This window comes from Ischnura elegans, chromosome 7 (assembly GCF_921293095.1).
Source record: "Ischnura elegans chromosome 7, ioIscEleg1.1, whole genome shotgun sequence".
In the NCBI taxonomy this organism is placed as follows: Eukaryota; Metazoa; Arthropoda; class Insecta; order Odonata; family Coenagrionidae; genus Ischnura; species Ischnura elegans.
This window is the reverse complement of record NC_060252.1, coordinates 41,270,633-41,293,538: the sequence shown is the minus strand read 5'-3', so window position 1 is coordinate 41,293,538 and position 22,906 is coordinate 41,270,633. Positions and strand designations below refer to the sequence as shown.

General features: G+C 38.7%; 1 protein-coding gene across 1 annotated transcript in view; it reads right to left on the bottom strand.

Moving 5' to 3' along the window:
• LOC124162962 (protein O-mannosyl-transferase TMTC2-like) overlaps nucleotides 1-22,906 on the bottom strand; it is a 507,991-nt gene that overhangs the window by 168,394 nt on the left and 316,691 nt on the right. Inside the window, exon 5 of the mRNA XM_046539742.1 lies at nucleotides 20,730-20,815. Coding sequence (XP_046395698.1) covers nucleotides 20,730-20,815 — 86 coding nt within the window. The remainder of the gene's footprint in view (nucleotides 1-20,729; nucleotides 20,816-22,906) is intronic.

Below are 22,906 nucleotides of genomic sequence, written 5' to 3'. Positions count from 1 at the left end.
CAAATTATTTGGTTTTAGAAATCCCAGTATAGACGGATGGCAACGGTCAATTTTAACCTCATTTTAAAAAGGCCAGATTGGCGCCCATGCGATTCAGCTCCACGTGACGTCACGGGGACCTAGTTTCTATACGAGTAGATAGGAGTTTTACATCGTCTGAGATTACTAATGCATGTATGAGGCACAGAGCTCAGGGAAACATCTCTTAATAATCACACACTAAAAATACATAAGTTCGGAAAGTTTCCTTCGATTAATAGGGGAATAATAATCCTTATTTAAGCCAAGCACTACCAGCTAGCAGGGTTCTCAGCTCCCTGCTAGCAGCCTGCGTCGTATCAGCGCTCAAGCCTCGCCCCAAGGTCACCTCACAAGGCGGCAGGGGGAACCAGAAATACGTCACACGGACTTTTTCCCATTATTCCTACTTAGCCGTCGCGTTTTCGCGCGCTTAAAATTTTTCACTTTTCGTTTAATCGCGAAAAATAGATATCGTCATTTAAAAATCTAAAAGTGTGAAATTCGTACTCCAGGAGTAATAATTTTTCGATTTAGGCAGTAAAAAAATAATAGGAAACCACCCTATTCTAGCCGTATCGAGTTCTTTAGGAGGATAGTGAGCTGGTTTTCTCTCTTAAACGGATTATTTTTCAGGTCTTATATGTGCAGAAATTTTTCTAATTCAACTATGATTGTATTCCACAACAATAACTGTGACCAATTCATCCGATAATGGGTATATGGGGTCGATAGAGTGCTGGAAACTTACCCCTGCCGTAGCACCTTTAGTTATAAGTAGATCAACAGCGACGCCAGGTTACTCTCTACATCATTTCACCGCCCTTCATTGCACAATGAAAATTTCCTGCGTAAATGACGTCCAGGTCCGAAAATAAAATAGCAAACGCCGTTCTTGGAAAATTGGCCTAAACATTTCTCGTTTTATATATTACTATAACTTTATGAGGGAAGGACTGAATGAGAAAGAATATTTGCCTTCCATCTATCGATTCATTTTCACTCGTTGCGACATCATTTCTATTTGGGCGATTCCATTTTGAAATGGCAACTATAACCAAGTATATAGCAGGCACTAATAAAATGAAAGCATAGCCTGAACACCCAGTCCTATCAAGCCAACGCGCAATGCAGGGCTCCAAGTAGGTTAATCATGGAGCGTGACTAAGAACAGCAGCCAATAAATCTGAATTTTACTATGCATACACGAGTGATGAGCGAGAACCAGATACGTGATTTATGGAGACTGCATCCCTTCATAAAACGGGTAGAGGATAATTTTTCCTCCATACGCAGCCCAAAAACGTTATCACAGCGAAAAGAAAAGGATTTTTTGAAAGCCCCAAATTTCCGCCAAACCCTACCTCTAATCTACGAGTCTCATCATCTGCTGGCCCTATCATTTTCGGTCCTGCGTGTAGCGAAAATGAGAGTGGCCAAATCTTCCACGTCAACACAAGCCATGTCCCCCCAAACATGACGCTAACAGTCTGAAATAATGAAATGTATACAACGGGACACGGATAAGCTGTGTTGGTTGGTAGTGGACGGGTGACGGAGTGAAAGTGAGAGTGATTAATGAGGAAAATGAGAGAAGGGAAGAAAGCAATAAAGGCACGAATAAGGCGACATCACACGGAAAGGAGGAGGAGCAGGATTTATGCTTGTAACGTAAAGATGTATGAAAAATGCAATAATTAGGTAGGTACTATCAGGCCGCCCGGTGTAGCTCGGAAAGGATATCACCCAGGGAAGTGGGAAACTTAGAACTTGCTATTCATGGTCTCATAGCAGGTATGATGATGTTATGCATATCTAAAAGCAAATAATAGAAAAAACTATTTCCGCTTACCGTGCACGGGATCAGCTTCTACCCCGCTCCACAACATTGACCGTTACGTGTGTCCGTACGTACGCTGACCAAAAACGTCGTGTGAAAGCATACCCCAGTAAAAAGGATTGCAACGGGAGGATTAATAGGTGAGTGCCGTATCCTTCGAGTATTTTCCCTGTGAAAGGTCCAAGTAGTGTGCCTACCTGTCAGGATAACCAACCGCACAAGCAGGGATGGCAAGGGAAACCAAACGAGAGCCAAAACCAGTAAAATTTCAATCATTTCGTTCCCAGGAGCAAAATGTAGAAACGAAACGAAATTTATTTAAACCTGGGGAGCTAAACTCAGGCTCGAAATGAAATAGGAGTCAAAACATAGGTTAAAAATGTAAATAATATGATTGTAAATAGATTATAGCACTTCATACGAAACATGATTGCTTTAACATTAGCATTGAGAGTGCAGTCCCCGACGTAGCGACGAGAAAACTCTCGGGCCAAGCAAAACTAAGTCGGAGGCCGTGGAAAAAACAACTTTGGGTAGCCATGAGTTTCTCTGAATAATTCTTGTAAAAAGATGAAGTTTTGTCAATTAACATTATAACGAGACAAACATTATGATTCTTAGCTAAAAGAGAAAGAAAAATTGCTATAGTAATATTTTCCTTTTGTTAAACAGTTTCATTTTGTTTATAAAGGGTAAAAAATTGAATTATATGATTATATAGATTATAGAATTTCGTACGAAACATAATTGCTTTGATATTAACACTGAAAGTACAATCCCCGACGCAGCGACGAGGAAATTCTCGGCACCGCAGCGGCGCCGTAAATCCAACGCTGTAACTTTTTTCATTAGAGGCCAATACAATTTAAACTATCCACACTATGCGAACAAAATTATATATATAGACTAAAAAAGAAGATGAAATAGACTACTGAAAATTTCAAAATGATCCACCGCAATGGAAAATTTTTACCTTACTTTGAAAAGCACGAGCGCCGCTAAGCGCAACGAATGCATATCAGGGTTAAGGTAAACTCTGATGAATCATTTTGTGGGTCACCCCGCTATTATCCTCCCCCGCCCTAAATGGAACTTCTCTCTTCAATGCCCACTAGAGCCTATTTTACCCCATTTTATCTATATATCCTCTTCTCTCTCTACTCGCTTTCCAATTACCTAGAATTATTATCAATAGCACAGTTCCAAGCCTTCCTTCTCTTCATGGCACTCGCTACATTCACACCCTCTTGTAACCTTAAAATATCGTACAAGACCTCTAAAATACTTTCTCTGGTCTTCCCTCTCCTCATAGCAATCCCTTCACCTACACCCTCTTCTCAGCTCCAGATAACTTCAAGTACTTTCCTTTCCACACCCACTACGATTCGTCCTTCCTGTCACCCTTTACATTTAATGTTCTCCGCTATACTCACAGCTATACCCCAATTATTTTCTATTTCTTAGGGAATACCTCCTTACAAAGTGTGCAAACTTCCGCACCGTAAAGTGCTTAACTCTCGATAAACCTCTTAACTATCCATTTCTTATTCCTCGTGGTATGCTAAATTATGCCTCAAATGGGATATTTGGGAAATAAAGTCACAATCACAGTCTTTGGAGTGCGAATTCGACTCAAGATTTCCGTATCCCGAACTGAATTGAGGTAAAAATTGTGAAAGAATATATTATTATCTTTTACATCCAAATAATTGTAATAAAATAGAGGAAATGTGGAGAGAAACACAAAGATCCTCGGATTAAATACTATTTATAAAAGTACCTTGAGCACAAGAATGGATAGGTACATATTTACAAAGATGGATCAATTAAAATTACTCCAATACAGCGAAAAACGGGAATAAATAATGTTTGTGAACTTCCTTAGGGTAAGCACAGACATGATAATCATGTTAGTTAGTGACTAACGTAGGATGATAGACAAAAGAGGGTACTTTAAAGTGTAATAAGCGTCTAGACATTTGATTGATATCTTCTACCTATCGCATATCCATGAATAAAGACAGGAGGCATTGGATAAAGTAAGTGAATTATTCTTCATATAAGACTTAAGAAAAATAAAGGCTCAAAAACTGTCTTCGGAGTATGAATTCGTATCAAAATCTCCACATCCCGAAATGAATTGAGGGACAGAATCGTGAGAGGATAGACACTTATCTTTTTCATCTAAATCTCGGAGGAAAGGTGGAGAAAAAAGCCAGCAAAGCCGCGCATTTTGGAAATCCGAAGAAAGTTCTCTCCAGGGCAGGACCATATCACCTAAAGATACGAATACCACCGAGCATATATCCCTACGATTGCTTTTTTATTGGCCACTTTCCCTCCACTTATTATAATATCCCGCTCTATTCTGCCATATTCTCTGCCCTAACTGGCCATCCATCGAAAAACCTCCGAAAACTTTTCCAAGCCCATTAGGGCCAAATTTTAGGTCTTATTTTCCCCCTAAGTTTTCTCTCAAATCCGAAAAATTGCCTCTCGACATCCAAAAGGGTACCCTTCACCCATTCTCTTGAATCTTTTCTGAAGGAGTGCATTAGACTGGGAGAAAATGTGCACAAATATGACCCTTAGGGTTCATTTATGCGTTATGTGGAACAGAGTTCGCCATTTTTAGACCTCCCTTTAAGGAAACGTAGGAAAACAACATAAAGTGACGATTCTCCCCTTTTCGTTGCACTTGAAACCCCATGCACTTGTATCTACACTTATTTAATGCTCTTTTATCTCATTCTCAACCAACATTTTAACATCTAAAACACTGCATATAGCTGCAACATTGGAGGTTCACCAGAATCTTCCATAGACCAGCACCAACCACATAAAGGCAATAATGTGTTGCTGGCAACTTTCTAAAGGACCTAGGAGCATAAATAGATTGAGAACAAAAAGTGCTCAAAGTATAATACTTACTTTGAAGTACACATAAAGAGTTCAAAAGTTTAACACTGAGAAGTGAGCATTTCTGTTCAACACCTCATTTATCTCATTTCTTTATTGAAGGGTTTATCAATGTTTTCCCACAACCAGAAAAAAAACAACCGAAATTACCTCCAGACTCGCCGTAACACCCCTATGATCACGTAGATGGAACCCAACCCTCGCCTACGAAAAAGAAATGCGTATTATAAAATGAAGAAACGAATAGAGAGCCTAATTTACGGAAAACCGAGTGACCTTTCGAAGTTACTAACAATTAATAGCTATTATGGTCAACCATCGCAAAAAAATTGAACCAGGAAAGAATCGTCAAAAATGATAACTCGGATGCGAACTATACGCATCAAATCGAATGATGACACAGTATTTTCAGGTAGATATGGATTTTCCAAGCTTGCAATTTGCCGATGGTTGCCCAGTCATGTGGTTAATCAGCTTATTTTACAAATTTTCATTAAATAGAACGTCTTATGTCATTATCTGCCTTTGTAAACAGAATGGATAAACATATAAATAGAAAAAAAAACGATCTCACTTGAAGATGCAGTAATCCAATACTTTGATTAATATAAAATGTAAAAATAATTCAATTAATTGAATACCACGGAATACAGTAGGAAAACTTGCGAAGAAGTAGAAATCAATGGCTTCGTATACATAGATTGCAAGTGGCTAACGTTGTTTTATCCACTCATTTAAAGCATAGGTATACCTTAATTCCTCATTTAAAGGGGAAGCAATGATAAACCATAATGTACGAGCATTTTTTCGCCAAAAAAATGAAAATATTTCTCCTTCACCACAGTTAATTATTCTGATTTTCCGCTTCTGTAACCCCAAAGTGAACTAGCACCCTTAGGATTCTTTTGCATTGGTAATAGTTCCGAGATATTAAGATTTGATGCTTTCCCGGTAAATATTGTCGGTAAACTTTCCACCGGTTTAAAAATTCCATTCAAAATCCTCAGAGCTGCTGATAAACCCCGGGTCGGAGATCGAAACGTCGGCAGAATTGGAGAATTTAATCCAGTCGGATTCATGAGAATATTTAACCCACGTACCGAGACATTGTTAGTAAGCTACAATCATAGCGGTCAACCTCGGCTGGTGAACACGGATTATAAACTTATTTCCACAGTTTTATCAATCGAAGCATCGATGATGCCCAATTGTACACAAAGCCTTATTTCCAGCTAATCAGAAATCCCTCCCTCTCCCCTCAGTCCTACTTCTCTGGGCTCATCACCACTCATTCGCTCCAATCTGCGGAGGCACTTAATGCTAGTGACCGCCCTATTTATGGATGTCGTTTCGTTATCCCATCCCCTGGCTAGCCCGGGCGTCTCGCCATTCCAATAACACCGCACTCTCCACCCTTTTCCATCCCCAACCGCCGATTCTCTCCAACCCAGGAACATATACCAAGGATCTCTTGTCTCATAGGGTGTTCGGACCGGTCCCCATTTCTCTATCGGCTGACGAAATTGCAATAATCGTTAATGGAAGCCAGAGTCATTGACGCGGCCGAGTCTCTAATGAAAAAGGGGATCCTATTCCTTTCATTCCCTATCGTATCCACGCCGTACGGTGGTCCAATTCCCTGAAATAATTACCACACACTGCCTTCAATTCCTTTCCTCGCCGCGTGAAGGGAGTTGACCAGCTGTGAATTTCCTCCAAGGCCGAGCAATAGGCAATGATGTCAATTCGCCGGCCTCGGTGGGGGTGGAGTAAAGTCCTCGCCTGACAAATCGAAGGTCGTGAGTTCGAATCCCACCTGGTGAACCCTACCCAGGGTATGGATGTTCATGACTCCTCTTTTAATCCTCCGTTGTACTCTCTCCAACGTTGTAAAGCTTCTATGTGCTGTTTACGGGGAAATTGGAAATGAATAAGATAAATAAAATAAATAAATAAAAACGATAAATTGCATAAAATTAGATTGAGTCACCGCATTAATTTACTGACTCTCATTTTTTAACAATCAACGTCAAATTCAATATTAACCCCATTAAAGAAGCAATAATTGAGGTGAAGTTGGGTTGAAATTGGAATTTTCGAGTACTTGGTAAGCTCATTGGAGCTTGCAAGCCTTCAAACACATCAGATAATCATGCTCCTAGTTTTTTTTCTTTATACGTACTGTACTTCGTCACCTACCTCCACCGTCTTCAGTGTTATTGCCCAATCCTAAGGCATCAATGGTTGTCCACTTTCTCTACTTTTTACCTCCTGCCTTCCCTCCTCGGCCGGTCTCTATCCTTCTGCTCTAAATTAAATTGTCTACTAACGAAAGTGTACCTAAGTAAACTGAAAAAAGTGAAAAATTTAAATATAAAAGTCTAAAGTTAGTGCTGAAATTTTATTCCTTACCCTTTGCGTAATTTTTATTGCTACTAGAGCCGATTTTGCCTTTTTATCTCATTTATAAAATGTTATTTACTTGTGTAAAAACTATGACAATCCTCAAAAAGTGATATTCGCATAATAAGTCCTCACATAATCGGCCTGGAACTCAAGAGGACATAATTATAAAGGAACTAGAAATGAGAACTACAAACGAAAATATTTTAGTCCTCGAATTATTGTATTTCTAGAATTATTGTAGTTCTTTAAAACCAGAAAGATGTTACAAATGAGTAAAAATACGACACCCCATTACGACACGCCCAAGTCATATTCTTTCACACCTTTCACGAGAATGTGTCCGACGTCCAAAATGTGGTCCGACACCAATCATGGACGTAGAGGCAAGCTTTACGAACCGACCGCTTTTCGACTCATAATTCCTGTTCGACAAGATGTCCTCAAACCTCCATTCAATCTCGCCTGGACCTCTACCGCCCAACGATTCCCGTCTCAATTTCCATTTTTGTTCCCACATCATTCACTTCCACCTCCTACGTGCCCCACACATTCTTTCCACATCAACCCTGGTCATATAATATCACCCTTATGCACCCTTCCACTTAGATGCCAACATACCAACGGTCCTTTTTCTCCACATCATCAATTCCTAACTCACTCTTGGCCACCCAAACTCGTCCAATCCAGATCCAAAATTTCCATTTTTACTAGCGGAGGATCCAAAAAGTATGGATGGGATAGAATTAAATCACCACAAATCATCAACAAACTAACTGAAAATCGATCCCAATACCGTACGTTACCATCTAGGGAATATGGAAAACAGTCGCTGGGGGTCTACTGAAAATGGTACCTTACGTATTCAAGCAGCACCTCTACCAACAGAACTTCCATTTTCATGGTTTGGTGAGTAGTATTTCCCAGAGAATTACGCTTGTGTGATCTTTTCGACTTATAAGGTTATAAAAAAGGAAACAAGAACTTGAACTAATCATTATAGGCAAGAAAGGCTTTAAACTATTAGGGTCAGAATGGCCCTCGAAAGAACATGCTAAAAAACCGGACTTGCATTTCTGAAGCCATGTAACTAAGAGACTACTCGCTTGAAGGTTAACTTTCCATCAATACCTTCACTCGACTCACATCCAGAGAGAATTTCCTCATTCGTCTTTCTGATTTATGGCCCAAACAATTCAATTGAAGATTTAGGAAAGGCATTTACATTTCATTATTAATCAGTCAAACAAAAATTTCCCTTTTCAATTAGACCTATTCAAGCATTTCCTCTCCTCAGAAGTGTCTCCAAATACCCTCAAGCACCACATAAGACTATTCTCATGCAAATGAAATCGCAAGTATATTTTCGAATTTTGCAAAGCCCGGATTTCAGTCATTCCATACCAATCTCTTTCACTTATTCCCTGGAAAAAATAAGCAAGATACGAGGCCTATTATACTACTACAATAAAACTTCGTCTTATCTACCTCCAATTACTTTTCTTCCTTTGCGCGTTTTACTAAAGGACGGGAAGAAAACATATAAGAATATTCATCTCGCTAGTGACACTACGCGGGTTGTAAAATAATGCTTTATCGGAAAATTAAATCGAAAACGTTCAAAAACCCATTCGAAAATTGGCGCTGGAAACATAGAAGTCAAATGGAAATAAAAACTGAGACATACTCAGGAATACGTAAGAGTAGGAGAAAAATGAATCGTCATTGATGCAAATGGAAAAAGACCGACATCTCAAGATGCAGCTTGATATGGAAAACCTTAGTGGTCAAAATGATCTTTGGAGAAAGAAATGAGTGCTCCGCCCTGTCTTAAGAAAGGGAAAAGAAGCAAATTTAAGTAAACAATTTTTAATGAGGTAGTAAGAAATCGAGGAACTAAGTAAATAAATCCTAGAACTATAAAAATTACTGCGATAATAACCCATTATAGTAATACGGCCATCTTGATATTATAAATGGGAAAGCTGTGTAGTGTAAAAAGTACCCATTGGACTATTGTGAAATTGTAGAATACAGTTCTGTTATTCAGTTATCGTTCAAAGTCTAACCTGCAAAAGAAAAAACTGTTACGTCAAGAAATCATCATAGATTTTCCGCAACTCATCGATTTTCTCTGCAATGTATCCATAAATAATAAAAAAAACTTTAGTAAGGTAAACCCATTAAAATCAACGGTAAAATTGAGACAGATTACTTTGTAGAAGTATTTTTCAATCGCCGTCATAATGTATGACTTTAAACAGCATACGTCTCTCATATTTCCAAGTGTATACCGCGTGCTCTGTTCGTCCGCACTTGTTCGATAATCGGATGTCGAATGACAATTGATGATTGGTAATAGATAATCAATAATCTAGCAATAGATTTACCTCGATTGTTGCCTTAAGTTTCATCATCAAGATTGTCATAGGCAATTTAGGATCATCTAGAGTCGCACGCCATTAAAATCGAAGCTATTATTGAGTATCGACCGGTGGTAGCCACTGAACTGAAAAAAACGAAATGCTGGCCGTTCTAAGCGTCACATGGAATCAGTTGAAGCCAATGCAGCACCTGTCACCATGGCTGATCTTCGTATAATCGTAATTGAAAAGTGCATGAAATCCGAATGTGATAATAATGCTTTTTTGAATTGATTGAGCTGCCTAATTGGGCTCCTGCGCTTTACACTTCAAGCAACATTAATCGTATGAGCTTATAAAAATAAACCTGTAAATTGCGCGATTGCTCATAAATTCAGAAGGAGCGCGATTCCCGATGTATTCTCAAGATGGGCATCTTTTCCTTTGGATTTGGGGGGGCACTACTTCCGAATGAAAGTTAATCGGAGTCTGAAAAATCAGAAACACGCTATACGGTTTTTGATAATATTTCATCTAATGGCCGTCAGAGCACATAAGAAAAAACAGTGTACGTAGTACTTGTATCTTCAAGGTTTTATCAAAAGATAAATATTTTCTAGGATTTTCAGGAGAAAATTTATCAGTATTCCATTCTAAGAGTACGGTGGTCAAATCTCATGGATATCGTTGACCATCAAAAATCGACGACATTTGTTGGACACCCACAATCGACATCGGAAGCAATCTAATATTTTTAATCCATCGAATCCAGATACCTAAAATCCCCAATCGGAGAAGTTCATCCCGATCACAACGAGGTAGTACTATTCGCCATTCACCTTTCTCACACACATACTCTTTGGGAAACGCAGCTACCCACATAAGGGATAGAGACACATACGAGTCTCTTTTTGGAGCGGAGTTGGCACCGCAAATTGGCAGAGATCCAGAGCGTGTGGGGCGCCTCTAGCGGCCGGCCGAGGCGAATCAGTCAACTCGGGGAAACTCCCACTCCACCTGCCAAAGGAGACCCTTTCTCCACTGCTTTCACGCTTTTCCTCGCCAGATTTCTCTTCCCATTTGGAGAACACCCTTTTTAACCCTTTGAACCCCTGAGGGAATGAATGGGAATAAAATACGGAGGAAATAAAAATGGAACGATGAGGTGAAGCAGGTATTTCTGAACTACCGACCGTCTCGTTTTTTTCAATCAGGAGTCTCACAAGATGACTTTGGCTGCAAGGGATCCAAGCAACCACGAACCTCCGGGAATGGCTCTATTCCTCCGTGGTTTCCGCTCTCGCAGACAGACATTGGTGAAGGGAATTGGAGGGTACTAATTGAGTGATTGAAAATTAGCTGGAGTTTTTAAAATTAGGGACATTTTATGCGATCTTTTGATAATATTTGATTTTGATTAATCTCCACTAACGAAACAAATTTTTCCCTCTATGCATGCCCAAAGGTAAATTGCTAGTACATATGTCTTTAATGTTTTCAAATCAAATTATCGATTGACAAAGCTCACTAAGTGAATAGAGAAGTGCTTTCAGTGACTCTTTTGAAATTCAAAAGTGTCATTTAAAGCACGCTTAAAAGGCTAAAATAATATTCACTTAACATGACATGAGAGGATTGAAGTCGTGTCTGGCAAGTAAATTAAGAGTACACCACCAGGTGTATTTGAAGGTAAATTTTGATTTGGTGACCTAAAAAAAACAGTATTTGTGAAACATTTGAATAACTACTCTCTGATACTCCTTAATGGCATTGGTTCATTTTCTTATTCGAAAAATATGCGTTGTAAAAATAGGTAAAAATGTTTTGAAATACGGTTAAAACCAACTTGGAAATAAAATAAGGGGGAAATAAATTAAACTTCGATATAAAATTCACACTTAAGGTGAAATTTAACATTACTGAAGTAATTTCCGTAGAGGGCTCAAACATCGATGGCCTGAGGTACCTCCAAGATATTTTAAGAACCACAGTAGAATATTTCTTCCAGAGTCTCTTCCACCCAAATAAGTAATTCGAACATTTAAAGCAGAATTCTCAGGGATAAAAAATTTATTTTGATATTCAAAATACATTAAACATTTTTTAACGTCCAACGCATCCGTAGCCGAAGAAGCAGTCATAAGAGCACTAGCTATCATTTTTTAAAGCTAATAAATTCAATTCGTTGAGTATTTTCTAATAATTTCTATGCGTTCCGATTGTTGCTGTGTTTAACGTCATGTGACGCCCGAAATGCAATCATCTGCAATTCGAGGTACTAAATCATAGAGTCTCTGGAATACTTTTAGTCAGAGACCTTTGTGTTCCATACTATGTCTTCATGAAGATAAGATTCACATGAAAATCCTGGACAGTAAAATACAGTTAGCATAAAATTAGATGTGATATTGGTGTCAGGGTGTGAATGCACTGATATAGGGCGTGAGTGTGGACTTCATCAATGTTTGGAGTACTCCTTGCTCACGCCTGTAGGGACAAAGGAAAAATGAGGCGTTCTTTTTAATATCAACGGACCTTAAAAGAACAATTTAGAAATATTTTTGAAGTTTTATCAAGAGAGGTCGAATATTTAATAAAAAAATTCAGGTATAGGTGAGTGAATCCACAGAGAAAAAACTATTCGCCATGTCCGTGTTGATCCCAGTCAAGGCGAATGATTCCTTCTATGTAGATTTTTCGCACAATTTGTGCATTGCGGGTGACTCCCGTAAAGTTATCACCACGGCTAGTCCGGGTATACTTATTTTCGAATGAATTCGCACTGCGTAAATTAATTTTTTTCGAAAGGCGATAAGACAGAAAAATCAGCGGCAACACGCAATCCCTGATTCTCACAACTAGGCGTGATATAGGTGTCAGGGTGTGGAGGCACTCACCTAGAGCGCTAGAGGATCATTGGTTGGAGCTGGTCGATGCTTAGGTGTATAGAGGGTGGGAGAAAGAAGAGGCGTGGGTGGGTTATAGGCAGTAGGAGTGACACGTGGGCGAAGGAACGGTCGTGTACGTGGGAGATACCACCACACGGCCGGAGAGATTGACGCGTGCACACGCAGAGGGCAGTATCCCGGCGACGCCATTACCATAATTCCACGCCGTAAGGGGTGATTAGTTCGCTCCCTCCCCACTTGCGACGCACCTGGAACATCAACTCCCCCTATCAACCGGTCATTTCTATGGGAGTATACTCCGGTGGCGGTTGAATCAAGAGACAGGGAGGCTAAACAGGAGACACCCACCGACCAGACGAGCGACGGTATATGCTTGGATGAAAATATATTGAAAAATAAACATTGATTGAAAAAAATAAGATTGAAATAGATTTGCCGGCGTCGGTGACGGCGAGGTAAAGTCCTCGCCTACCAAACAGGAGATCGCGGGTTCGAGTGCCAACTGGGTAAGTTACCCCTATCCACCGAGTGGTTGTTTGTGTACGTTGTGTTGTTAACATGTTAATAACCCCGATGAAAAATCCATATAGAGTTGTTTTTAGTGGTGTTGAAATAAATAAACATGTAAACAAACAGTTTTTTTTCCAGAAAAAATATAAAAATGCACTAAAATAAAAGAAATCCTAGGTATCCCGTGCAAAATTTCGCGCATTCACTTTGATTTTGTTTTTTAATATTTCTGCCTGCTCATATTTCGTTTATTTGGTTTCGTTATGGAGTGGTATGGAAATAAAGAAATAAAATAAGTGAACAGGCTTTTTCCAAAAGAAGTATAAAATGCACTAAAATAAAAAAAACTAGTTATCCCGCGTAAAATTTTCAAACTTTCACTAAGATTTTGTATTAAATATTATTTCCTGCTTATGCGACGTTTCTTTGGTTTAGTTATGGATTTAACGGATATTTAAACCTTTCTTAGAGGTTAAAAATAAAACAATTTGTGTAGTCGATGTACCTCAAGCGAGTAATTAACATTAAAAAATCGGAACTTTTAAGTCAAATTAATGGGTAAATAGTGAAATTTGAGGTTGAGGCAGTATTTTTTGTCGAAAGCTGGTGATTCAGCGTATAAAATGGTACCTCATTTATCACTGTAGCTGCAGTGTTAACGGAGTATACGTTGAATGGCAGAAAAAAAACCTTGCAATGATGCATATGATTAGCTTTTCATCACTCGTAGGAGGAGCATGGTTGTCGATCAGATATGAAACGCAATATGAATATTGGAGGATTGGATAGTACTACATCTTTAACAATCGATATTAATATCTAAACCCAATCAATTCCCACGGTTTTTGTGAGTAATAAAATGCTTATTTTTTCTCTTTTAAGTGCATTTTATACTGTTTTCGGACAAAATTGCAATCTTTTAAATCTATTTTTACTATTAATTTATTTTCTACGTTTTAGATGTGTATCACGAAAACACTTAAACCAGATCTGTATAAGATATAGATGCAAAAAACGTAATGACTATCGCCATCTATTGACAGCATTAAAAACTACTTTTCCTTAATTGTAATATAGTTAGTTTAATTAGGTCACAATTGAACAAAATTTCTAGTGTCTGATTATTTAATATTGCATTGTAATTGCAAGATGATTAAAATCAATTATAAGATTCCAACGGAGTAACAAAGAAACACAAAGTAATTTTTAAAAAATCATGCAAAAAAAATATACCACCTTTTTGGGTTATTGGAAGAGGAAAGCTCAATTTGTACATTTCACACATATTCCTAATACCCAACCATAGTTTCGACAATATTATGTAATTTTCAAAGTTTTGTAAAATTTTCTTCAACTTGAACTATTGCTCGTCCCTCACAGAAATAATCCAGAGCCAGGATAAACCAAGAAAGCGGGGTAGAGCACTTGGCAGCTGAGCGATGGGTCCCGGGTTCAAAGCTAGGGTAAAATCTTCACATTATGATTTGTTCACATTGAGAAATGCAAACCAAACCTGATCACATGTTATGTTCACTTTGAGAAATATAAGCAAATTCATATGTGTGTAATTATCCTTTCTATAATGGGATCCCATCCTTATCTTAAATTATCCTTTCTATACTTAGGGATTTATAAGACCGAGACCACATAGGTATTTTTAGGAATACCTATGGGGTCTCGGTAGGTAATATAAAGAAATTGTCTGCATGACAGTTTCTATTTCGAGAATCATTCCCCTTCCAGGGAATCAGAGCTTACGGAATTACCTCACATCTCGAAAATGACAGGGATAAAAGCACTGCAATTCAAGTTGAATATCACGCACCAAAAATTTAAATTGATACATCTCGACACTTTTCAAGTAAGGTGTAATAATTGCGTACTAAATCAAAAGGTCTTGTGAAACACAGGTTGAAATTGTTTTTTGTTCGCGTGGAATTTATTTATGTTAAGACCTATTGCTATTCAAATTTAGAAAGAATAAATTTTGTACATTCTTATGAATATTATGCATTTGCAATAAATTTTCAATAATATACATTGATAAATAATTTGCAGTAGAATGAATAATGTGACATCTGTATCATAAGTGAGTGTAAAGAACTGAAAATCAACGAAGATAATATCCTCATTCGCCTTTGAGGAATTTGCGGACTAGCACGCGTATTGAACCACTATTAACGTCCATTCAACTTGACTCGATAACTAAGGACTCCAGCACGTGGACTTCCGGATAGGCAAGGGTTGTGCAAACACATCATTGTCGTCGTCAGATCAATGAATGATTTTGGCACAATCGCAAGCTTAAATGATACACGGAGGCTCCGAAGCGGTAGTTCCAGAATTCGTAATTGAATCAGGGCCACCGATTGAATGCCGTCAACCGTCCCACAAATGTCATCCAAGAATTGACAATTGGCTCTGCGGGTATTGTCTGCCTCGAGGAATTTTAATCAACGTCTTGGACCTCAGGAGTGGCATTGAGAAAAGGTTAATTATTGATACGGAAATCAATCGCTATCAGCATGATCAATCGTTTGATCCTGGTTGCCTCGCGATGAACATTTTCCACAACTGCAACATTAATAGGAAATTGGGTTTTAGAGAGGGGATAGAGATATGGCAAAGTGTGAGCCATGGTGAGTCTCTCTCTATGTGAGCATTTATTCCTTATAAAACATCACCCGTATGCAGATTAACGTTGCACATTATACGACTCTTTAATCAACGACGAAATGACTTGAGTGTGATGGTGATGGACGATGATAAATGGGTCTTCTCAGATCTTGTAAGCAATTCATTCAAAGTAAGCATGGATTTATACGAATAAAAACTATTTACTGCATATCTCTAAAAGATTAAGACTTTACGATGCATATAACGATTTAGTGGATGAGGAAGACCATAGTCTATTTTCCAAGTGTCATTAGGACACGACAGAAGGAGTAGCATTATCCCCCTGAGGACTTTGCACGATAAAAATGATTCGTTAGATAAAGAATATGCTCCATATGCACATTAGTTAGAAAGTACTTGAGGTAAATGTATCACAAAGACCTTACTGGAAGGCCAAGTCAAGCTGCGATGAATTAGAGCTAAGACTATGACTAGTTAATTAGATAATACCCTCGCAGTGGTATCTTGGGTCACAAATTTTTATCTAGGAGTTACAATAACTGAAAACCAATCGTAAATAACACGCACGGAAATACTTCTGGCTGATCCTTACAAAAGCTATAATTCAAAAAGCATTTGGTGGGAAGGTCCTCGGGCGAAAACGCGAAAGCATACTAACCACCTATCGAATGTGCAGCAAGAGTTAGGGGTCCTGTACAGAGATGCACCCCTTGATCTTAAAAATACAAAAGAAGGCTTGGATTTGAGCCACCACAGCTTTTGAACGGACTAGGTTGGGAAATGCTTGGGTAATATTGAATTGCTTGAGCAATAAAAAACAGATATCATTCAGAACGATAAGGAGTGCATTATCATAGAGATTTGTTGCCCTTCCAGATCCAACAGACAAAATAAAAGCACAACGCTTCCGGATAAAATAAAAGTCACACTTTGCTGATCGTGTGCGAATAGGAACTCAATTATCCCTCGAAAAATGAGACTATCAAATGCGATGTCGCGAACCATAGTTTTTAACGAGGGTCACTTCATCCGGGATCTTTATTTTGCCGCGTCGTGTATGTGGATGGCCATTTACACCTTGAGTTGCTCAGAAAATGATATTTTTTTAAAAAGCAGGAATCCCTACTCGCGTTCTCGATACCGCAGATGCTGCACGCGGAGTCTACGCCAACTCCCGCACCCGTGCTCACCCAGGTGCGAGAGGGGAGCCGTGTGCGGCTAAAGGACAACAGCGGAATCCCATCGGCCGCGGCGGAGGGCGAACTTGCATGTGGTGTGAGCCGAGTCCCGACAGCGGTGGTGGCACGCGTGATGGTTTGAGTGGGCTGGAGTGGTGCCTGGGAATACCATTTGATACATGGGAGATCGCTGTGTGTTCTCTGAGCTTGTTTGCCCCCGCTTCGACGTATGCGTATATGCTTTCGCGCGCACGGACGCGGGAGGTGTACAAGCAAGCCGGGTCAGGTGGGGTTTGAAGGGAAAATCTGAAAATTCCTCAGAGGAACCATTTACCTTGATCAGGATTTGAACGCGAATCTCGCGAAATTGCGCCAGGTGCTTCATCACCTAAGAGGTCGCATTAATCTGAGTCTATAGGTCGTATATGGACATTTTTGCGACCAAAACTTACAAATTTTGTCCAAAACTTACGCAATCACTTTGAATTTTAAAGGGAAATAGAGTAGAGCATTTTTATTTTTTTCTCTGCCAACAAAGTTCAAAGCTACATATCTTATATACTCCGCTAAATACTTGGGCAACATTTTTAAAATTGAGATAAACGTAAATTTTTATAAGTACCAAAGCATTTAAAAATTCTTGGGTAAGTTTTAAGCAAGTCGTTCCACGCAAAAAAGACCGATCTAGAGGGAGTGATTCATACTCTTAAGTAAGCGAAGGTATATTTTTCCTTTGCGGAAAACTGTTGGCATTTTAATTAATTCACTTCTATTGCTTATATTATATTAATTAGCATTCAAGGAAAAGATACACGACTCTTGGAAAAACGAAGCATAGCCTCCGCGAATTCTTTTCAAGGAATAGTGAAATTCACAATTTTACAAAAAATCGTCCCCATGAAAAGACTAGCTGATAGGAGAGCGGATTAGAGAGAAGCGCCAGACCAATATTAGAATTGTTATCTTATTATGATGGTTTTCCAAACGTCAACTGAATGTAATGTCACACACTGCGCAGTTGGTTTATATGAGTGGTTACTCGCGATTATGACGATAATGTGACCCGAAATTCAAGGGGTATTATGCTAAAATTTGAACTGTTTACCGAAATCCATTTTTGCGATGTGATGATAAATTTAATCCATAATATCCCCACTATTTCGCAACAGTGCGAATACTGTATTGCAAATATCGTGAGTAAATGGATCACTCTATGGTTAAAGGAACGCTGCGATCATTTTTGAAGGCCGATGACAGAGCGCCCGAGGAGTAGCTTAAATAAATAGCTTATACAATACGGGATGGACTCTTCTCTATGCAATCCCCTTGAGTTAGCTATAACCGGATGAATTTTATGGTGGATGCGAGTTTTTGAAATTTACGCGAATTTTAGACGTTTAAGTTCGTCCGATGATAATTGTAGTCAAACTTTGCCCAATAGGGATGACGAGAATCCTGAGAGGTTGGAATTCATAATTGCCAACATACGATCTCAAAAGAAAAATGCATTTGCGAACTGCATTGAAGATTCCGACTCCTCTTCGAGCTTGACTCAAGTAGAAACTCCTATGCATACCCCACAGCAGTTAACTACTGAAGAAATCTCATTCATTGATTCAAAAAGACATTTCAAAGCTAGCAGTAGCTTTTAGAGTAGCCCACCGGTGCTATTCTAAAACGCGCGATAAGAGATTTATAGATACTAGATTCTAACAGTCCGAAATTTTTCCCATACGCAGATGCAAATGCTTTCGGTAGTACCTACTTTGACGTTATTTTGGTACGAAGTTTGAAAAAGGTGTAAAGATATCTCATTTAAAGTGGAGGAGTAGGATGAATTAATTATAACATGTAAAGAGCTCGTGAGATGGTCTATGACGAGCGCGGGTGTTACTCAGGACATGGAATTACTGAGTGGGAGGGTCTTACAGTCACGTAATGTCCTTGCATTGGAGAATCGGCTAGGCATTGAGTGAATGACACAGAACAAGCATTCACTACACACTTGCAATCTTGACTTGCATGGGGTTCCAGAAGAAAGCATGCCACCACTACTCCACTACTACTAATTTCAGTCCGATTGAAAAAAATAACAGTATTTCTCCCGTGATAATAAATTAAAACTGATGTGGGTCACGAAATATTACAGCCATTTTCCTAATTTTCGTTACATTTAACATTCTTCAGAATGCTATGCGTAAAATTCTCCTCATTAAATTAATACTTAACGCTTTCATAGCGCTGGATTGCTGTTCCCCCCGGGGTTTTCGGATTAGGGCCCCTTCTTCAACTTAGACCACAACTAAGGATGTGGCATAAAGTACGAAACGTCGTCCGGAAAAAAACATCGAGGCAGCTAACTCGAAAACAATGCAGAAATGCGCATTCTCTATATTACTTAAGCTAACCTGAATAACTAACATGAAATCTTCATTTCATATTTTGTGAGGATTTATTTTACATACCAATATTACATTTGTCAAAATGAAAAGATAAACCAAACATCAATTTTTACAATTTATAAGCTCACTCAAAACTCCAACAGTGTATTTTGTGTAATGATATTTTTATTTTATTCGTGAAGCAATGAAAATAGTCCAAACTGAAACCTTATAAAATCAAACTAATGCCTGCACAGTTTTGAGGTGAATAGTTGGAAAAAGAAGAAGCCAGATGCGCTTCAGAATAATATTTATCCTCATGAATGATAATCCTCAAATCTCCATCACTCTATCCACGTAATGTCATCTATATCACTGGCTTTTAGGCAGCCCTTGTGGGCGTCACATATATTTGGAGAGAATTCCGAGCGATACCCAAATTCAAAGGTAAGCTCCCCACCACTAAAACTGGCGGCTGCTGGATGGTCTATTTTATGGTTGCACCGATAATAACGGACAGTAAATCACTGTCTCCCTTAACGCCACCTCCTCCGCGGGAGCGTACAGAGCTAATAAACAAGCGTTAGTGAGCCCTGGTAGCGGATGTGACGTGGGTGGTACCGATGAGGAAATACCCCAGCAATATACGCGAAATATAAGAGGGAGAGGGAAAAAACGAAAAAGATAGGAAGAGGCAAACTCGACAAGATAGCGTGGATTAGTTTTTGGCACAACGGTCAATGGGAATGTCTTTCAATTAAAAAAAAAAACTTTCAGATTTTCTTTGAGCTACGATATATAGGAGTTTCAGGGCATAACCCCCTTGGGCATAATCCTCAATCGTCCTTATATTGTCGCTATCAATGCATAAGAATATCATACATGGATACCTTTAATAAGCTCTAAAATAAAAAAAAATCTGGCTGCAATATTACTAAGGAATTAATTTCTATTAATCGAGAATCTGAAAAAAATCACCAAAATGTCACAAATTCATTTAAAATCAAATTAATTACACGGTAACTATTCATCTTCCACACTATTCATGTTAACTTACATGGGTCTCCATAAAATGACGTCGGGTGAGTTGAATAGTCCAGTAAAATAGCTGCATTGTGCAATGTAAGCACAAAGTTGATGCATTATTCAAACCATTTAATTTTCATTAGATATCTAAATATAATATCGCAAGTAAGGGGATTATGAAATGTTCACAGTAAAGAAGTAATGCTACTCTGGCAAATGGATATTACAGTGCTATAGTACAGAGACATTTGAGTAAAAAAGTTCTTCTGGGTAACAAGTCGAATTGATTGGTTTGCTCAAACCCTCAACGGGCCACTTGTAAACTGGATTCCATATTCATGCACGCGGACAATTTACGGGAAATGAGACGCGAGGAAAAAATAAATAAGAAGGATTGGAAAAGGCTCAGGTCGGCGAGATAGCGTAGATTAGGTCTGGGGACTGTGGTCGATGGAAACGGCCTTACGATTCCAAAGAATTCGGTCCGTGTCTCGCGAGGGAAAAGAGAAGAGGGTCGCAGGTGTACAAGGAAGAATATAACTCACGTGCAAGGCGTGGTCTGAAGTGAATGGCCCTTCTGTAGCTCTGCAAGGCCTCTTCGTACCGCTCCCGCCCCTGCAACAGGATTCCCCTGAAAAGGACAGAGAAAGAGAGAAATAAATAAGTCGCCAATTTAGACCTTGAGTCAGGCACTGGTGGAGGAAGTAGGTATGGGTGCAAGGGAAGTGAGAATTGCATAAGCGAAAATAAATTTTGCATTGGATGAATGAGAATGGGTTTTCCCCCCCAGGAAGTGTGTCCCTATATGAGATGAAATTGAATGGGATTGGTAGACAGCTATTTACGAGTTCTATTTCTTGAACCAGACTCCTTCGGCCCATTACGGAAGGATTTACAGGATAAGTTTCCGCATTGACACGTACTAATAAAATACCTCGATATAAGACGGATACTCGCGGTTCGTGCGCGAGAAACCTCTCCTGAATTTTGTAGCAACCGATCACCTGATGAGGAACAAAATCCCAAAATATCGGCAAATATATTTTCCCCCGAGAAGATCTTCCTTCATTAATAATACGCCTGCTTATTAACCCTTTGAGTGCCAGCTGATTTTCTATTTACTATGCTAAAAGTGCCGAGGAATTTTTGCTGATTTCGCAGCAGGTTAGGAAAAAAAATTAGGTCTCAAAAACAACTCAAGGTATGTATTCAAAAACTTAAGTAAATCTTTATCATATGTGGCTTCACCTTTTTTAAATGTATTATTTGACGAATTTTTGGTAATATGAGTTAATTTTTTAATTAAAATAATAACATTGCAGGAGGAGCGCGATAGCGCTTCCCGAAACTCTGAAGGATAAGTGCCAAACTCATATATTTATCCCAATTAGACCAAATAATAATGAAATTTGGAACGTTGATACCGGTTAAGGAGCACTAAATATAGGTTTGAAATTTTTATAAAGATGGCGTGTTTTTCATTTAATTTGAATTTCCGTAATGTTGACTCGCTAGTGACTTCATTTAATGCCTTTTCAAGCCACATTTAAAAGGCAACTTCTATGCTGCAGGACATTCTGATACGCAAAGATAATTAAAATTTTTGTTACATTCCGAATAGAAAGGACTTTTTATGGCAAAGTCAAGTTAAAAGGACATTTTTAAGCTCAAAAAGGTGCATGACGACACAATAAGCCCCTTAAAAATTATTTTTAGGATGAAACCGAACCGCTTGATTGGCAGTTACAAACCTTCACAAAGTCATCCGCTTAGACCCACAATTGCGAAACTCCACAGAACTATCTTTCAGCACGGTTTTTTTATCTCATCAATTTTAGTGCCTCCAGAAAAGCTTCCTTTCTCGTTCTAACTAGACCAATTCCTGACTGATTTAAAAGTTGCTTGCTATAGTATATCCATATCATAGAAGCATAAAAATCCATTCTTTACCAGGGAATAAATACCTTCGGGGTTAAATCAAAGAGTAAAGTTTTCGTTATATGAAAAAAATGCTATGTGCATCTGCATAATGAAAGTAACAAAAGCCGACGTACTTAGGCAGTAGCCCCGGATAAATTAAATACCTGCTTATTTTACTAGAGTAAAATAAATAACAGTCTCCTCACCTACGATGATGACTTATTTTAAACGAAAATACTGAAAATTATTAATAGGTGATGCTATCTTTTATTCCAGCATAGAGCTTATTATTTCAGTGAAGGATAAAAAAATCGAAGAAGGGAATCCGAAACGGTGTACCAAATTTCGGAGTCATAGTCTAATCATATGAGGTGATGCATATAAAAAAACCGCATATTTTATAAACTAGGTCAGGAGTCTCATAAGAGCCGGAAGAGGATCAACGGGGTGTGTAAGCAAATCGGATACTTGGGTTTTGAAATTTTTTCTCCCTTATCAGCGGCGCAGCAGGCACAACCTCCAGCATGGATGCAATGCACCACTCACTGAAAAATATACTAAGAAAAAAATATACACACGACCCGATCCGATAAGACTACAATAACCATTTGTGCCAAAACTATAACTCTTTGGCATTAAAGAGAAAACTGCTAAGTATGAAACGATTTGCGAATGAAATAGCTGAAAACAAGAAAATCTCATGGATTACGAAATGAATTCACTGTGTTGATTCGTTTAGAATTTTTAGAAGCTTTAGCTAGAGCATAATCCAGAAACGCATAGCCGTATTTCCTTTTAGAAT